The sequence below is a fragment of the Equus asinus genome, chromosome 7 (genome assembly GCF_041296235.1).
Source record: "Equus asinus isolate D_3611 breed Donkey chromosome 7, EquAss-T2T_v2, whole genome shotgun sequence".
Taxonomy (NCBI): Eukaryota; Metazoa; Chordata; class Mammalia; order Perissodactyla; family Equidae; genus Equus; species Equus asinus.
The window spans coordinates 88,711,086-88,723,903 of record NC_091796.1 but is presented as its reverse complement, the minus strand read 5'-3'; the positions used below and the strand labels follow the sequence as shown (position 1 = coordinate 88,723,903).

General features: G+C 39.1%; 1 protein-coding gene across 3 annotated transcripts in view; it reads right to left on the bottom strand.

Annotated features, from left to right (window-relative positions):
- The window catches only part of TSHR (thyroid stimulating hormone receptor), a 155,689-nt gene that overhangs the window by 46,670 nt on the left and 96,201 nt on the right, over positions 1 to 12,818 (bottom strand). For all 3 annotated transcript variants that reach the window (XM_070514150.1, XM_070514151.1, XM_014846747.3), the window contains 3 exons: positions 5,276 to 5,350; positions 2,697 to 2,771; positions 914 to 991 (listed from right to left, as the gene is read on the bottom strand). In XM_070514150.1, the coding sequence (XP_070370251.1) occupies positions 914 to 991; positions 2,697 to 2,771; positions 5,276 to 5,350 (228 nt within the window). The remainder of the gene's footprint in view (positions 1 to 913; positions 992 to 2,696; positions 2,772 to 5,275; positions 5,351 to 12,818) is intronic.

Below are 12,818 nucleotides of genomic sequence, written 5' to 3'. Positions count from 1 at the left end.
TATGACCAGAGAACAGATGCTGGGTGACAATCCAAGCAAAGAACCCACGAGGCCTGAACTTGGCTAGTGATGCTGAAACTAGAGGAAGGGATCCTTTGGATGTAGCCCCAACTCTACTTTGTGGCTAATTCCACGAGAGAGGGGAATTCTCTACCAGTTTGGAGAATTAGCTTATCTTTTATACCTCTATTGGATCTTCTCCATTAGAACATTTTGTGAATTTCCCTGATAAAGCATCTCCTTTTGAACATAAAGAGCAGAACCCATTCCAGCTCTGGAAAAATGATGCTGTAGAGCAGCACTATGTTTTCTATTCATTACCCCTTTATAGGAGCTGGATAATGGTTTGTGATGACGGAGTTAATGTGTGAGTGCAGACAGTGTGAAAAGCCCTTAGCAGCACCATTGTCTAACTCAGTGACCTTCGGAAAGTCACTTAAATTTGTTTTAACCCCAGGTTCTTCCTCTGCACAATGGAGATACCAGAATACAGAATAGTATATCAAAAGGCCTGTAGGCCAAATCTGGCCCACTGCCTGTTTTTGTAAATAAAGTTTTATTGGAACATAGCCATGCTCATGAGCTGATGTATTATATATTCAATGCCCTAAAATGGCAGAGTTGAGCAGTTGCCACACAGGCCAGGTGGTCTATAAAACCTAAATGGCCCTTTACAGATAAAGTGTGCTGACCATTTCTATAAGGGAATACTCTTGTCTTGTCACCTAAACCATTTCGTCTTCTACAGAGTACCATACCATAAGGCAATACTCTTATTTAACTATGTGCGACCCTTGGTAGACTACAGAGCACATACTATAAGGTGGTATGGTTCTTGGGTGACCTGTGAAAATATGACAATGGCCCAAATAAAAATTCAGTTGTTGGCAGCAGTGGAACTGGTAATACTCACACTGTCAATGTTTCATTGCACAGTCCCTGAAAAGCGTTCGCAGGGATTGAAGTCATGTAAGGGTTGTCTGTAATTTCACTGCAAGAGAGGGACGAAAGCATTTGGTGAAAAAAATACTTCCCTTCTGGAGCTGGGCTCTTGCTACACATATGCACTTAAATAAATAACCTGATATAGTTCAGTTTAATCTTATCTCTTTTTAAGTTTCGTTGACCCTTCGTAGCTGATGGTGGCTCAGAGATCTGGTGAGGTGGTGACAGCTGTCCTAGGTGGACATGCACTCAGAGCCCCAAATGTGCCATAAGCAAGTGAGTTTGGGTGTGGGCTGACGTCCCTGACTTAATCCTCCTCTGCAAGGGGAGCAGCTGTCTCAGAGACTTCTGAATCTGTGACAAACAATTTGTCCACAGCAAATAGAGTTTTCTTTCTTTCTTTTTTTTTTGAGGAAGATTAGCCCTGAGCTAACATCTGCTGCCAATCCTCTTTTTGCTGAGGAAGACTGGCCCTGAGCTCACATCTGTGCCCATCTTCTTCTAATTTATATGTGGGACACCTGCCACAGCATGGCTTGCCAAGTGGTGCCATTTCTGCACTTGGGATCCAAACTGGCGAACCCCAGGCTGCCGAGAAGCAGAACGTGCGAACTTAAGCGCTACACCACCGGGCTGGCCCCAAGCTTTCTAAGTGTATGGAACCTCTAAGAGGGAACAGGAGAATGGGATCAATGGATTTCATTTCATGAGTATTACTAAAATATCCTCCATTTGCAAAACTCTGCCAGGCAGATGCTCATGGAGAACAATTATAAGCCAGTCTAGTTCCTGCAAGACTGCCTGTATTTTGAACTGAGCTGGTCTGCAGCAAATAAGCATGATCAGTTTTTTTCCTAGCAAAACCCCAAGAGTTTGGATTCTATCACTCCACATTTTCTCTTACTCTGTAGTGCAAATTCAACTTGCAAGTCTCTCTCTGCACATCCTTTCACTTCTGTACAACTAGGCAAGGCAATTACCTACAACTTACCTACAACTAGGTAAGACAGTTGACTGTATCATGGGTTTTGAAAAAGAGCCCATGACCACAATCAGAAGTCACAGAAAGTAGTTTGAGCACCAGTAGTGACTGCTCCCTGGGACCCTGCTCAGACAAAATCACGTAGGTTTTCTATTCCTCAATTTCCTCATTTGTAAAATGGAAAAATTATAACTTCCTTTTATGCCTGATCAGGTAGTTGATAACAGCAAATGTGATAATGTCTGAGAAAGTGTTTGAAAAGCTATTAAAAACCATGTGAAAAATTATCATCATCATCATCATCAAATTTTCCTTCAATCATTCCTATCAGCAAACAAATATACCATAATTTCTCGCATTTAAAAAAGAACACAACAAATCTTTTCTCCTGATGTAATATCCTCTAACTGCTGAGACAGTTTTTGCTCCCTTTTAATAGTAGAGCTTCTCAAAAGAGTTTGTTACTTTTACCCTCTCTAATTCTCTCTCTCTGATTCTCTCTTAAGCCCATTCCAATGAGACTTCTCCACCCACAGTGCTCTACTGGAACTCTCCTTGTCAGAATCACCATTGCCCCACATTACTAAACCCAATGGCCTTTTCCCAGTCCTTGCCTTACTTCATCCATCAGTGTATTTGCCACAGCTGATCACTGCTTCCTTCTTGAAACAATCACTTCACTTGGCTCCAACCAATCCCCATGGCTGCACTCTAGTTCTTGTCAGCGACAAATAAAATATTGCCGAACATTGCATGTATGCATACTTACAGTATAAAGAATACATCAGTGGAGTAAACTTTGGTCAGGTCAGGGAACACTCTAAGTCCAGTGTTGAAAATGCCACTAAAGTAATGAAAAAGCAGAAAAAAAGAACAGAAATTAGGTAAGAATCAACACATAGGAAGTAAAATAGATTCTGAAGTCAGACAGGAGTCAAATCCTGGCTCCTTCACTAAATATCTCAGTGCTCGTGGGCAAGCTCTAACCCTTGGATGAGATTATGTTCTGTCCAGGTGCAAGAATCCAAGCCAGTCCAGCAGTGTCAAAACATCTCTTCTATTTAGAAGAATCTGGGGATTGTTTGAACCAAGTGAGATTCCTAGAAATAGGAATTCAGGTTTCTTCCGTGTGTGTGTGTGCGTGCGTGTATTTCCTTGTTTTAATTGGAGCACGTTACGTGTGTGAGGTGGGGTGTAGAATAAGGGGAGGAGGGGGCAGGAAGACAATATAATTACCCAACTCCAAGTCAGGCTTCTTCTTTCAAACTCTGTATTATACTGTGTTCGTATTTTCCAAGAATGGTTTCCCCGTGGCAGTCACCTGGGAGTACCACGGCAGCAGTTAAAAAATATGTCCAGACAGGGAAGGAAATCAGTCAAAGACAACATCTTCATTTTCCAATGTTTGTGTCATCGGGGCAAAACGTCAAAATTAAGAGATGTGCATAAAACAGCATGAATACAAAAACTCTCAGGCTCCTGATGCCTCTCAGATTTAGTTGGTCCACCATTTGTTGCAGCTACTAGAATGTAGGTAGTGGAAGCAGAGATTTTTTTTGAGATGTTTGGCATGGCATGGGGTGAGACCTAGACAAACCAATAAAGCTTTAAAGAAAGTTTTCCAGTAGAGAAAACCCTAGTTCCATTGACACCCTTTTAAGGCAAATTCAGACTTGACTCCTGCTAGAGGGGAAGGCATAGCATTTGAAGAAGCAGCAGGAGCTGGAGGTCTCAAAAAGAGCAAATAGGATATTCCAGATAAAGGAGCGAGATGAGATTCCATAAGGTATGTTTGAAAATCAGTAAACAAACTAATTCAATTGCAATAGGGGTTCTTGCAGAAGAACGGGGGTCGGGGGAAGGCCCAGGAGCTAAATTGGGGCCATATAAGAAAGTGTTGCAAATGCCAGATTAGGGACTTGGACCAGCACCTCTCTATTCTTCAAAACCCCAAACCAAGTTCCATCTCCTTTTTGATGTCTCCTCTAATTATCTGTACCCTCAAATACTGTGTGTACCTCTCATTTGTCACTTATCATTATTCTCCTATAGGAGGAAACTTTTAATTTCATATACAACATCTCTCCAACTAAATTGTAAGCTTCTTGAAGGCAAGGACAATGTTTAATAATCCTGTGTGCTCTCCACAGAGCCTTGCACATAGTAGAAGATCATCATGTCAGAATTATTGACTGAAGCTCAGAGTCCATACAGGAGTGATTGCCTTGTCCCATAAGTTTTTATTGCTCTCCAAATATGCCTTCATCCATATATCCCATCAATATCCTCTTTTGTTCTCCCATCATCTCCCATTCTCACCTCCTCAATACTGAACTATTTTTACTTCCCCAATAAGCCCTGTGGTTCCATACCTTTCTGTCTTTATTATGTTATTCCATCCACCTGTAGTTCTCTTCTACCTCTCTCCCTCCTTTTCCTAGATAATTTCTATTCATCCTTAAAGACCTATTTCATAAAATATATATAGGGATGTACACTTTTATTTAAAATCCCTAAATGGAAATGAACTAATATGTTAATAGTGATTATTTCTGGGTATTAGGATTAAGGTTGATTTTTATTTTTTCCTCATACTGTTTTTGTGTTCTAATCTTTTGCAATGTGTGTGAGCAGGAAAGAAGAGGAGAAAGGAAGGGTTCTTCCAGCTGATGCCGAGAGAACCTGAGGCCATATGTATACATCCACTGAATGTATTTTTATTGAGCACCTAATCTGTGCTAGGCAGTAAAGATGCAATAGAGAACAAAAACGTTGTGGTCCCTGCTCTCATGGAGGTTATGGTTAGCTCATAAGGTGTCACCAAACCAAAGCAGTAAGTACTGTCCCTTCCGTTTTTGTCCCCCCAACTTCTAAGAGATTGGATTTTACCATTTGTGGCTTTTTTTTTTTTTTTTTTGCTGTGTAACAGTCACTCTAATATTGCGATACCCATTTCCCAATAAAACTGACCAATATGTTCTCAGAGTTTTTTGTTTTGTTCTGTTATACTCAATTTAAAGACTTTTGAAATTTTTAAATTTAAATTTTTAATACACGATGGCATTTTCTCCCTCATATCTCTTGGAGTAGGTCTCTGGTCCCAGCACTATGTGCTGACTTTTGAGGAAGTTTTTAAAATGTGGATCATTTCACCTGATGCCTTGCCTGATGCGAAAGGGTAGGAGTAAGTCACAGGATATGATTTGCCCCAGGCCTTATACCACTAAAATGACCCTGGCCCACAACATCCCAGGGAGATCCTTGGAAGACAACAGCATTATAATTCTCTTTAAAAAAGAAAAGAAAAGAAAAGAAAAAAGGTAGGATGAGAGAGGAGTTCATACTTACAGGAACTTCAGAAGGGGAAGCTCTTTTAGGGCCCCAGGCTCTATGTAAGTTAAGCTTCTGGTATTCCGAATCTCTCTGTAAAAGTTACAGGAAGCATATTCACCATAACCCATTTCTGTCTTCTCAAAGGTCAAACAACATAAATCAGGTTGAACAAGTGTTCACAAGAAGAACGCACATTTGGTGCCCCAGGGACTGTTCCTGCCAGGAGTCCGTCCCATCAACAGCCAGCTACTCCTGGCTCCTCGCAGGGACTCAGTGGCTGTTCAGCCCTCTCTCATCCTTGACTTAGTCTCGGTCCATTTGAATTTATGGGCCACCTTTCCTTAATTGTAGTCTCAGAGCTTTTTTCCCCCCTTTTATATCTAAATAGAAAAGAAAATCCCTCCAGTGGTTTGTGGAAGACAGATATCTTTATTATTAACCATAGCAAGTGTCCTGGCCCTGGAGTGGGAGGTTGCGCGGATCACATGATGGATGACAGCAAGTCAATAAAGGTTCCTGTGTCAATTGCTATTTCAGAGGGAGTGGATGTAGTGAGTCTTAACAGCTCATTTGGGTTTATTTTTCTATGTCAGTAATTTAAGACTCTTCAGCACATGTGGTGTGATCTCATGTATGTCTGTTACTTACACAGTTAGGTTTATATAGATGCTAAGCAAAATGCACAGTAGCATTAGTGAAATCAGTGACTGTTAGAAATGGGCTATCACTGGTAAAATTAAATGTATTCAACATTTGTAGATTGGTTAAAAGAGTCTGGCTTCTTTGATTTAGCACAGTGTGAGGTTTGTCCATGTTGTAGCATATATGAGTAGTTTGCTCCTTTTTATCGCTGAACAGTCAGACAGAACTGAGATCAAATCTTGGCTCTGCCACTTCTGGATACATGACCTTGGGTAGGTTCCTTGATCTCTTTGAGCCATAGTTTCCTCATCTGTAAAATAGGGACCATGACAGCACCTGTTTCATAGGACTCTTGTGAGGATTAAATAATGCCTATAAGTGGTTTGACATGTGGCCTAGCATGCAATGAAGGCTCTATAAATGATAGTTTTATAATTGTTATCCTCCTGAGTGGAATGAAAGAAGAGATGTCAAAGACTGGGGGTTGGAGATACTGCAATGTTTTTACAAAATTAAAACAAAACAAAATGCTAGGTTTGGTATTGGACTAAGAACATTGACTATGAAACAGCCCTTGGAAAAGAGAGGATGGAATTAACTCTGAGAACAGAAACCATCTACCCCCTCCCCCAACTCAGTTTACTGTCTGTATTAATATAACCTATTGGTCCATTGTCTTCGTTAGCGTAACTTTTGCCCAGGCAAATAAGTTTATTGTTCATTACAGGAACTTCTTGAAAGACCCATCAATGCTTCAACAGAAAGCATCAACAGTTTATATCCCAAAACTCTCAGAATCCCTCACCTCAAAATCTTTGCTTTGCTGTGTCCACTAATTCTAGACTATCATATCACGATCCTTACCTAACCAAGACCCTGTGTGGAAAGACCCACTTTAAACAAGATTTTTAGATTTTGTCCTAGTTTGAAACTAAAAGCCCTATATCCCTGGAACTCCCTGTGTCCTGGGAAAACTAGCCCGGTTGGCTACCCTACTCTATCATCTCATAGCTATCCTGCCTTCCCCTTTAAGAGACTATCACACTGCTGAGTCAGGTGCTCGCTCCCTGTAAGGTGAGCAATAAACTCCTTGCCAGAGCTTTCCATTTGGGGAGAAGGGTTTGAACTGCTATCAATCAAACGTAAACCAGTTAGAAGAATTTGGAAACTGAGTGTGGTTTGCAGTCTGGAAAATTGCTCCATGAGACACTATTGTTGAACAAGTAAACTTTAGTGAGTGGCCCAAGAGAATGTCACAGTGAAAGGGAGTGTAGCCCAACTGAATCAGCTTTAGAGGTAAAGAATGAAGGGGAATGAAACACTGCTGTTGGTTACAGCTGATAAATGAGGCTGGCAACCAACATGGCGGCTGTAAGAGAAGAAAGAGGTGGGAGAGGCAGCAAGAAGAGAGAGGGAGACACAAAAGAAGAGAGAGATTTCTTGGAGAAAATGAAAGAGTGAAAAAATGGAAAGATGGGTAAGAGATGCCACAAGAAAACACCAGGGAAAAGAAGCCACTTTCTGAGGTAAGAAGACAGTCAGCTAAACACTTGCTCACCAGTGACTTTTAAAGACTCTCTGCTGAGAGAAAGAGAAATACTGTATAATATCACTTACATGTGGAATCTAAAAATGCTGAACTTAGAGAAAGAGAGAGCAGAGCGGTAGTTATCAGGGGCGGGGGGTAGAGGGGAATGGGGAGATATTGGTCAAAGGGTACAAACTTCCAGTTATAAGATTAACAAGTTCTTGGGATCTAACGTACCGTATGGTGATTATAGCTAATAATACTGTATTATATACTTGCAGGTTGCTGAGAGAGTAGATCTCAAATGTTCTCACCACAAAAAAGATATGGTAATTATGTGATGGGATGGAGGAGTTAGCTAATGCTATGGTGGTAATTATTTTGCAATATATGTGTATCATACCAACACATTGTACACTTTAAACTCACACAATGTCAATTATATCTCAATAAAGCTAGACAAATAAAATCTCTGCTGAAGCAAAGAAGGAGAAGGGGCATGGACCGTCAGTAGTTTAGCTAAATGGAGACAGATGTTAGAAGTGACTTCAGGGGGTATCATTTTTACAGATAGGAGGCAAGGAGGAGTAGAGGTCAGTACCGAAGAACCTCTAATAAGAGTAGAAGGGTGAAAGAAGAGTCCAAATTTGAATGAGTTCTGAGTATGCCTGTGAGGGTGAATTTGAACCACACAATGTTGAGTTAAGCAATTATAGCCCAAGTGTGCAGGAGGCAAGCTAGCTATCCTGCCAGGAAGCTGGGGACACCAAGAGAAAGAAAATCTGTACGTAACTGAAGCACAGTGAGTTGGAATAGAGATGTCCTCCAGGGTGAGTGTGAACAAGAGCTGAAGACGGCAGCACCTCTGGATCTGAGCCTGGATCCCTGGGTGATAGATAGAGAAGGGCTGCCCCGCCCACCTGCGCATCCACCCGCTACTGTCCCGTGAACAGGAAGAAACTTCAGTTACCTTAGGGCTCTTACACATTTTTATTTTTGTCTATTTGTTATGGTAATTAGCCTACTTGCACTAATATGATAAACATAGATAAAATTCTTAAAATACGGAGCGCACTGTTAATAGTGGTCATCTCTGGTAGATAGGTTTGGGGACTAGGAATGTGTGATTTTCACTTTTTGTTTTATCCTGTTCAAAAGAAGAAAAAAATGTAATAAAAGGCATGCAAAAAAAGCCCCCAAATTTAAAAAAACCCACAAAGCAAAGCAATATATATTGTGTTTCAAAAATTTTTTAAAAATATGCAGTGCAGATAGGCTGCTTAAATCTTCCAGATTCAAGGCTGCTCTTCTACAGAATGGGCTGATACTGTGTCAGGCAATGTCTGAGCAACTTGAAGCTTATTGACTAGAAAAGGTAAGAGTTGGTAAGATTAAGGTATAATTGTAAGATTAAGGTAAAAAGGGACTGAGCATACTTCTTATTACACAGAATGCTTCTACCAGTGAGGGGATGAGAGAATTGACTTCAGTAAAGCAGGTGATATCAACCTGCAGACAAAACAATGGAGACACCTTGAGAAAGGTTAAGTGCCTGATCTCCTGTTACACAGTTTGAAGAAATTGGGGCCTTAATCTAGGGCTTTTAACTCCAAATACAGCTTTTCTTTCTTTTTTTTTTTTTTTTTTAACAATTTCGAAAGGTCATCTGTCAGAAGTCAAAAGAAATTTAAATACGCATTATTGCTTAGTTTCCCTTTACTGGATTTCAAATAAAGTGGACATTTACATGAAAAGGATAACATTGATGCTCGTATCCAACGTTTGCACAAACCAGCAAATTAATCATTCAGCATACATTAGGTTCATTTAATCATATGTCTAGATTCTAGGGTGTTTTCTTCTTCTGAGAAACATTGGCTAATTCTTAATAAGAGCCAAGGACAGAGAAATTGGCTCGTTCAAAATACCTGGCATTGTGACAGGCGGTAGTATCCCAGCCTAAAGGCCAAAGAATATGGGAAATCGGCAAGGCAAGAGAGGGAGTTCTCAGCTTGGGGAAAGAGGGGCAAGAGGAAAGGAAAGGAAGGCTTAGACCCTTCTATTAAGGAACTTTCAAACTACTGATTTCCCTCCATTGTCCTGTAGCCCCCCTTCCCGCCTCAGTTATTCAACAGGCATTAGATCATGGCGTTTGACTGTGATCCTCAGCCTTAGAGATATCTGCCCACACCCGAAACACCCCTAGTCTAGGAGGTGAAAAGCATACGGAGCTAGGAAAACAAATTGAGGGCAACAATGAAGTGGAGTTGGCATTTCACCTGCAAGGGAGATGAGAAAGCTTCAGACTAGCACAGGGCAAGGAAACTGAGTTAGAATGAGATCTCTGAAGAGAAGAGAAGCTGGCCCAGCCAGCAGAGTTGGACTTTCAAGAAATACAAATGCAATAATGTGTAAGACTATGTTGTTTAAAACAAGAAACGGAACAAGAATATTAGCCAAAAGCTCAGCTCTCGGCCAGTCCCCAACTTCTTTTCAACTCTTACTTTAATTTGATTTTCAATTTTTTTCCAGTCTGCTTTTAAGTGCCAATGTAGTTCAAAAAATTGGGAGGCAAGCCTCGCTGACTTGGACTAGGTCTACTTGCTCTAGTGAGTAGAGTGGGGAGAAATTAATTCAAATGAAATGAATAATTATTGGACATCTATTATGTGCAACTTTATTGAGTGTGCCCCCAGGCATAGGGAAGTAGTTACTAATTATTCAACTACTTTAAAAATAAGATGTGTATATACTGGCAAAGCCATAATTTTGTTACCTTAAATACTTCAAATACTGACACTACCAAAGTGAAAACTGGGACTAAGAATTAGGTAATTTATTATTATTATTTTTTCTCCCCAAAGCCCAGTACATAGTTGTATATCCTAGTTGTCGCTCATTCTAGTTCTTCCGTGTGGAATGCTGCCACAGCACGGCTTGACGAAGACTGCGCAGGTCTGCACCCAGGATCCGAAGCTGCGAACCCCAGGCCGCTGAAGCGGAGCACGCAAACTTAATCAGCCCCAGGTAAAAGTTTATTTCATCTGACTATAAAGGTAACGCACACATTGTAACAACTTTTAAACACATTCATATCAAAAAATACAAAATCTACCACATCCCCTGATCCAAAGAAAATAATTTTTTTTCCTCTCTCTATGGGTACATCTTGTTTTTCTAAAATAGCATTATGTCAAAAGCATTTCCTCTGGGATTAAAGTTGATGACAACAGATTTCTAACGGTTGTACAGTATTTCATATTAAACCATTCTCCTAGCTAAGCATTTGAGTAGTTTCCAAATTTTTGCTATTATAAATTAACTCTGAGACAAATGGCTTGTTATGTTAACTTTTCTGACTCCTCTGTTTATTTTCTCAGGGAAAATTTACAGAAGTTGAATTACTGGGTCAAAAAGTATGAAATTCATCAGAGTTCTTGGTATATATTAGATCCTTAGCTTCTAAAGTCCTGATTTTTAGACTTGCATTCACTTTTCAGTAATAGTCTATAAGTTACTTCTTACATTATTAAGGCTTTTCAGGGAAAGAAGTCATAATTATTCTACTTTCATAATTATCAATGAAGTATCTTACTACTAACATTCCATTATGCGACTGGGGAAAAAAAATCTATAACTGAAAGGTGATATTCATGATTTAATAAATCTTTTAATTTATTAAGGAATTAAAAAATAATAGATGTTAATTTGAGGAGAGTGTATAAATGTTCAGATTTTTGAAGCAGATTGAGGAAAATTTGTTTATCCGTAGATTTTCCACTAGAAATAGAAAATTATAAAAGTGATTTTCCAAATTGCTGGAAGATGCATACAGCTACTTTCATGATTTTTAATGATGAGGCTAAGACTGGTGCTTTTGAAATCTCTAATTAATGAGTCAATCAAAGTAAGCCTTATCATGCTATCTGCCAGAAATCACACATTTTACCTACACAGTTGTAGAATTTTTACTCGTGATTAAAAAAAAATCCACATAAAAGTAAAAACATCCTTCGGAGGGCAGTATTTTCTTTCATTATTTCTGCTTCTAATTAAGGAGATAGTATGGCTTTGCATTGGTTTTGGAGGGAGATACTCTTGGTTTCAAATTCTGACTCTGAAATTTCTTAGTTGAGTAAACTTGGGCAAAAGCCTGGTGTAGTATGTATTATCATCTTCATTTTACATACTGGAACCTGAGGTTTAGAGAGATTAAGTAGGATAGTATCTGTGAAGCACTATTAGCAGAGTGGGTGCCCATAAAGGGCATTCAGTAATTGGTAGCTATTACTAAGAGGAATGACAATAACAACAATCTGTATGCAACAAACACTTGGATTTTTTTATTAACCAATCTGGAAATCTTTATATTTTAGTGGGAGTGTTTAGTCCTCTTACATTTAATGCAGTTAATCTAAATACTGATCATTTGGGGTTAAATCTACTATTTGTTCCAGAAATTCTTTATTTCTTGCCCTTTTTAATTAATTTTTATTATTCCATTCCTCACTACTATTAGCTTGTTAGTTATCCATTCTTTCATAATTATTTCAGTTATTACTCTATGGATTAAAAAATTTATTCATGATTTATAAAAGTCTAATATAGGTTAGTATTTTTAGTATTTAGGTTAATATGCCATTTCCCAGAGAATTCAAGGACCTTAGAACACTTTAACATCATTTATAACCCTTCCATCCTTTGCTTATTTGCTACTGTGTGTTTTTTAATTCTATGGCTACAGGCACTCCTTGCTTTGCATGGTTCCAATATGCACAAAGTTCAGTTACCATTATTTAGTTAAATTTAAATAATAACTGTCCCTGACAACATGGTTCAGGTTTCAGTTACCACAATATATTAACTGTAATTGCATGAAATACAAACTTTGCTTTCAGTCCATGGATCACTATGTAAATAACAGACGCACGTCATGATAGGTGACCAATGACACCACTTCTTTCAAAGTCATTGGTGATTGGTCACTGAGCATGTTATTCAGTTCATGCAGAAACAATAAAGCATGCAGTTGAATTGCTTCCATATTTCCCAGCGATAAACTCGTGACATTTTATAAAAGTGGATAATTGAAAGAGGGACTTGACCGACAAAGATGGAAATGCAGCAAAGAAACAAAATGTGATAATACTAGAAGTGAAATTTGAATAAAATGTGAACAAAGTCATAAAAGAAATAACTGACCATGGGAATGTTGATACTGCCGCCATTTGAGAGACACTAGATGTTCAGTCACAGGAACTTAGTGAAGGTAAATTATTGACAAAGCAAGAAGCTGTCCCCAAAGAAATGATGCTGGTAAAAATATTCAGGGTAAAGGAACTCTTAGAAATGTTTTATGATATTGAAAGAACAAAGGATTCAATATTA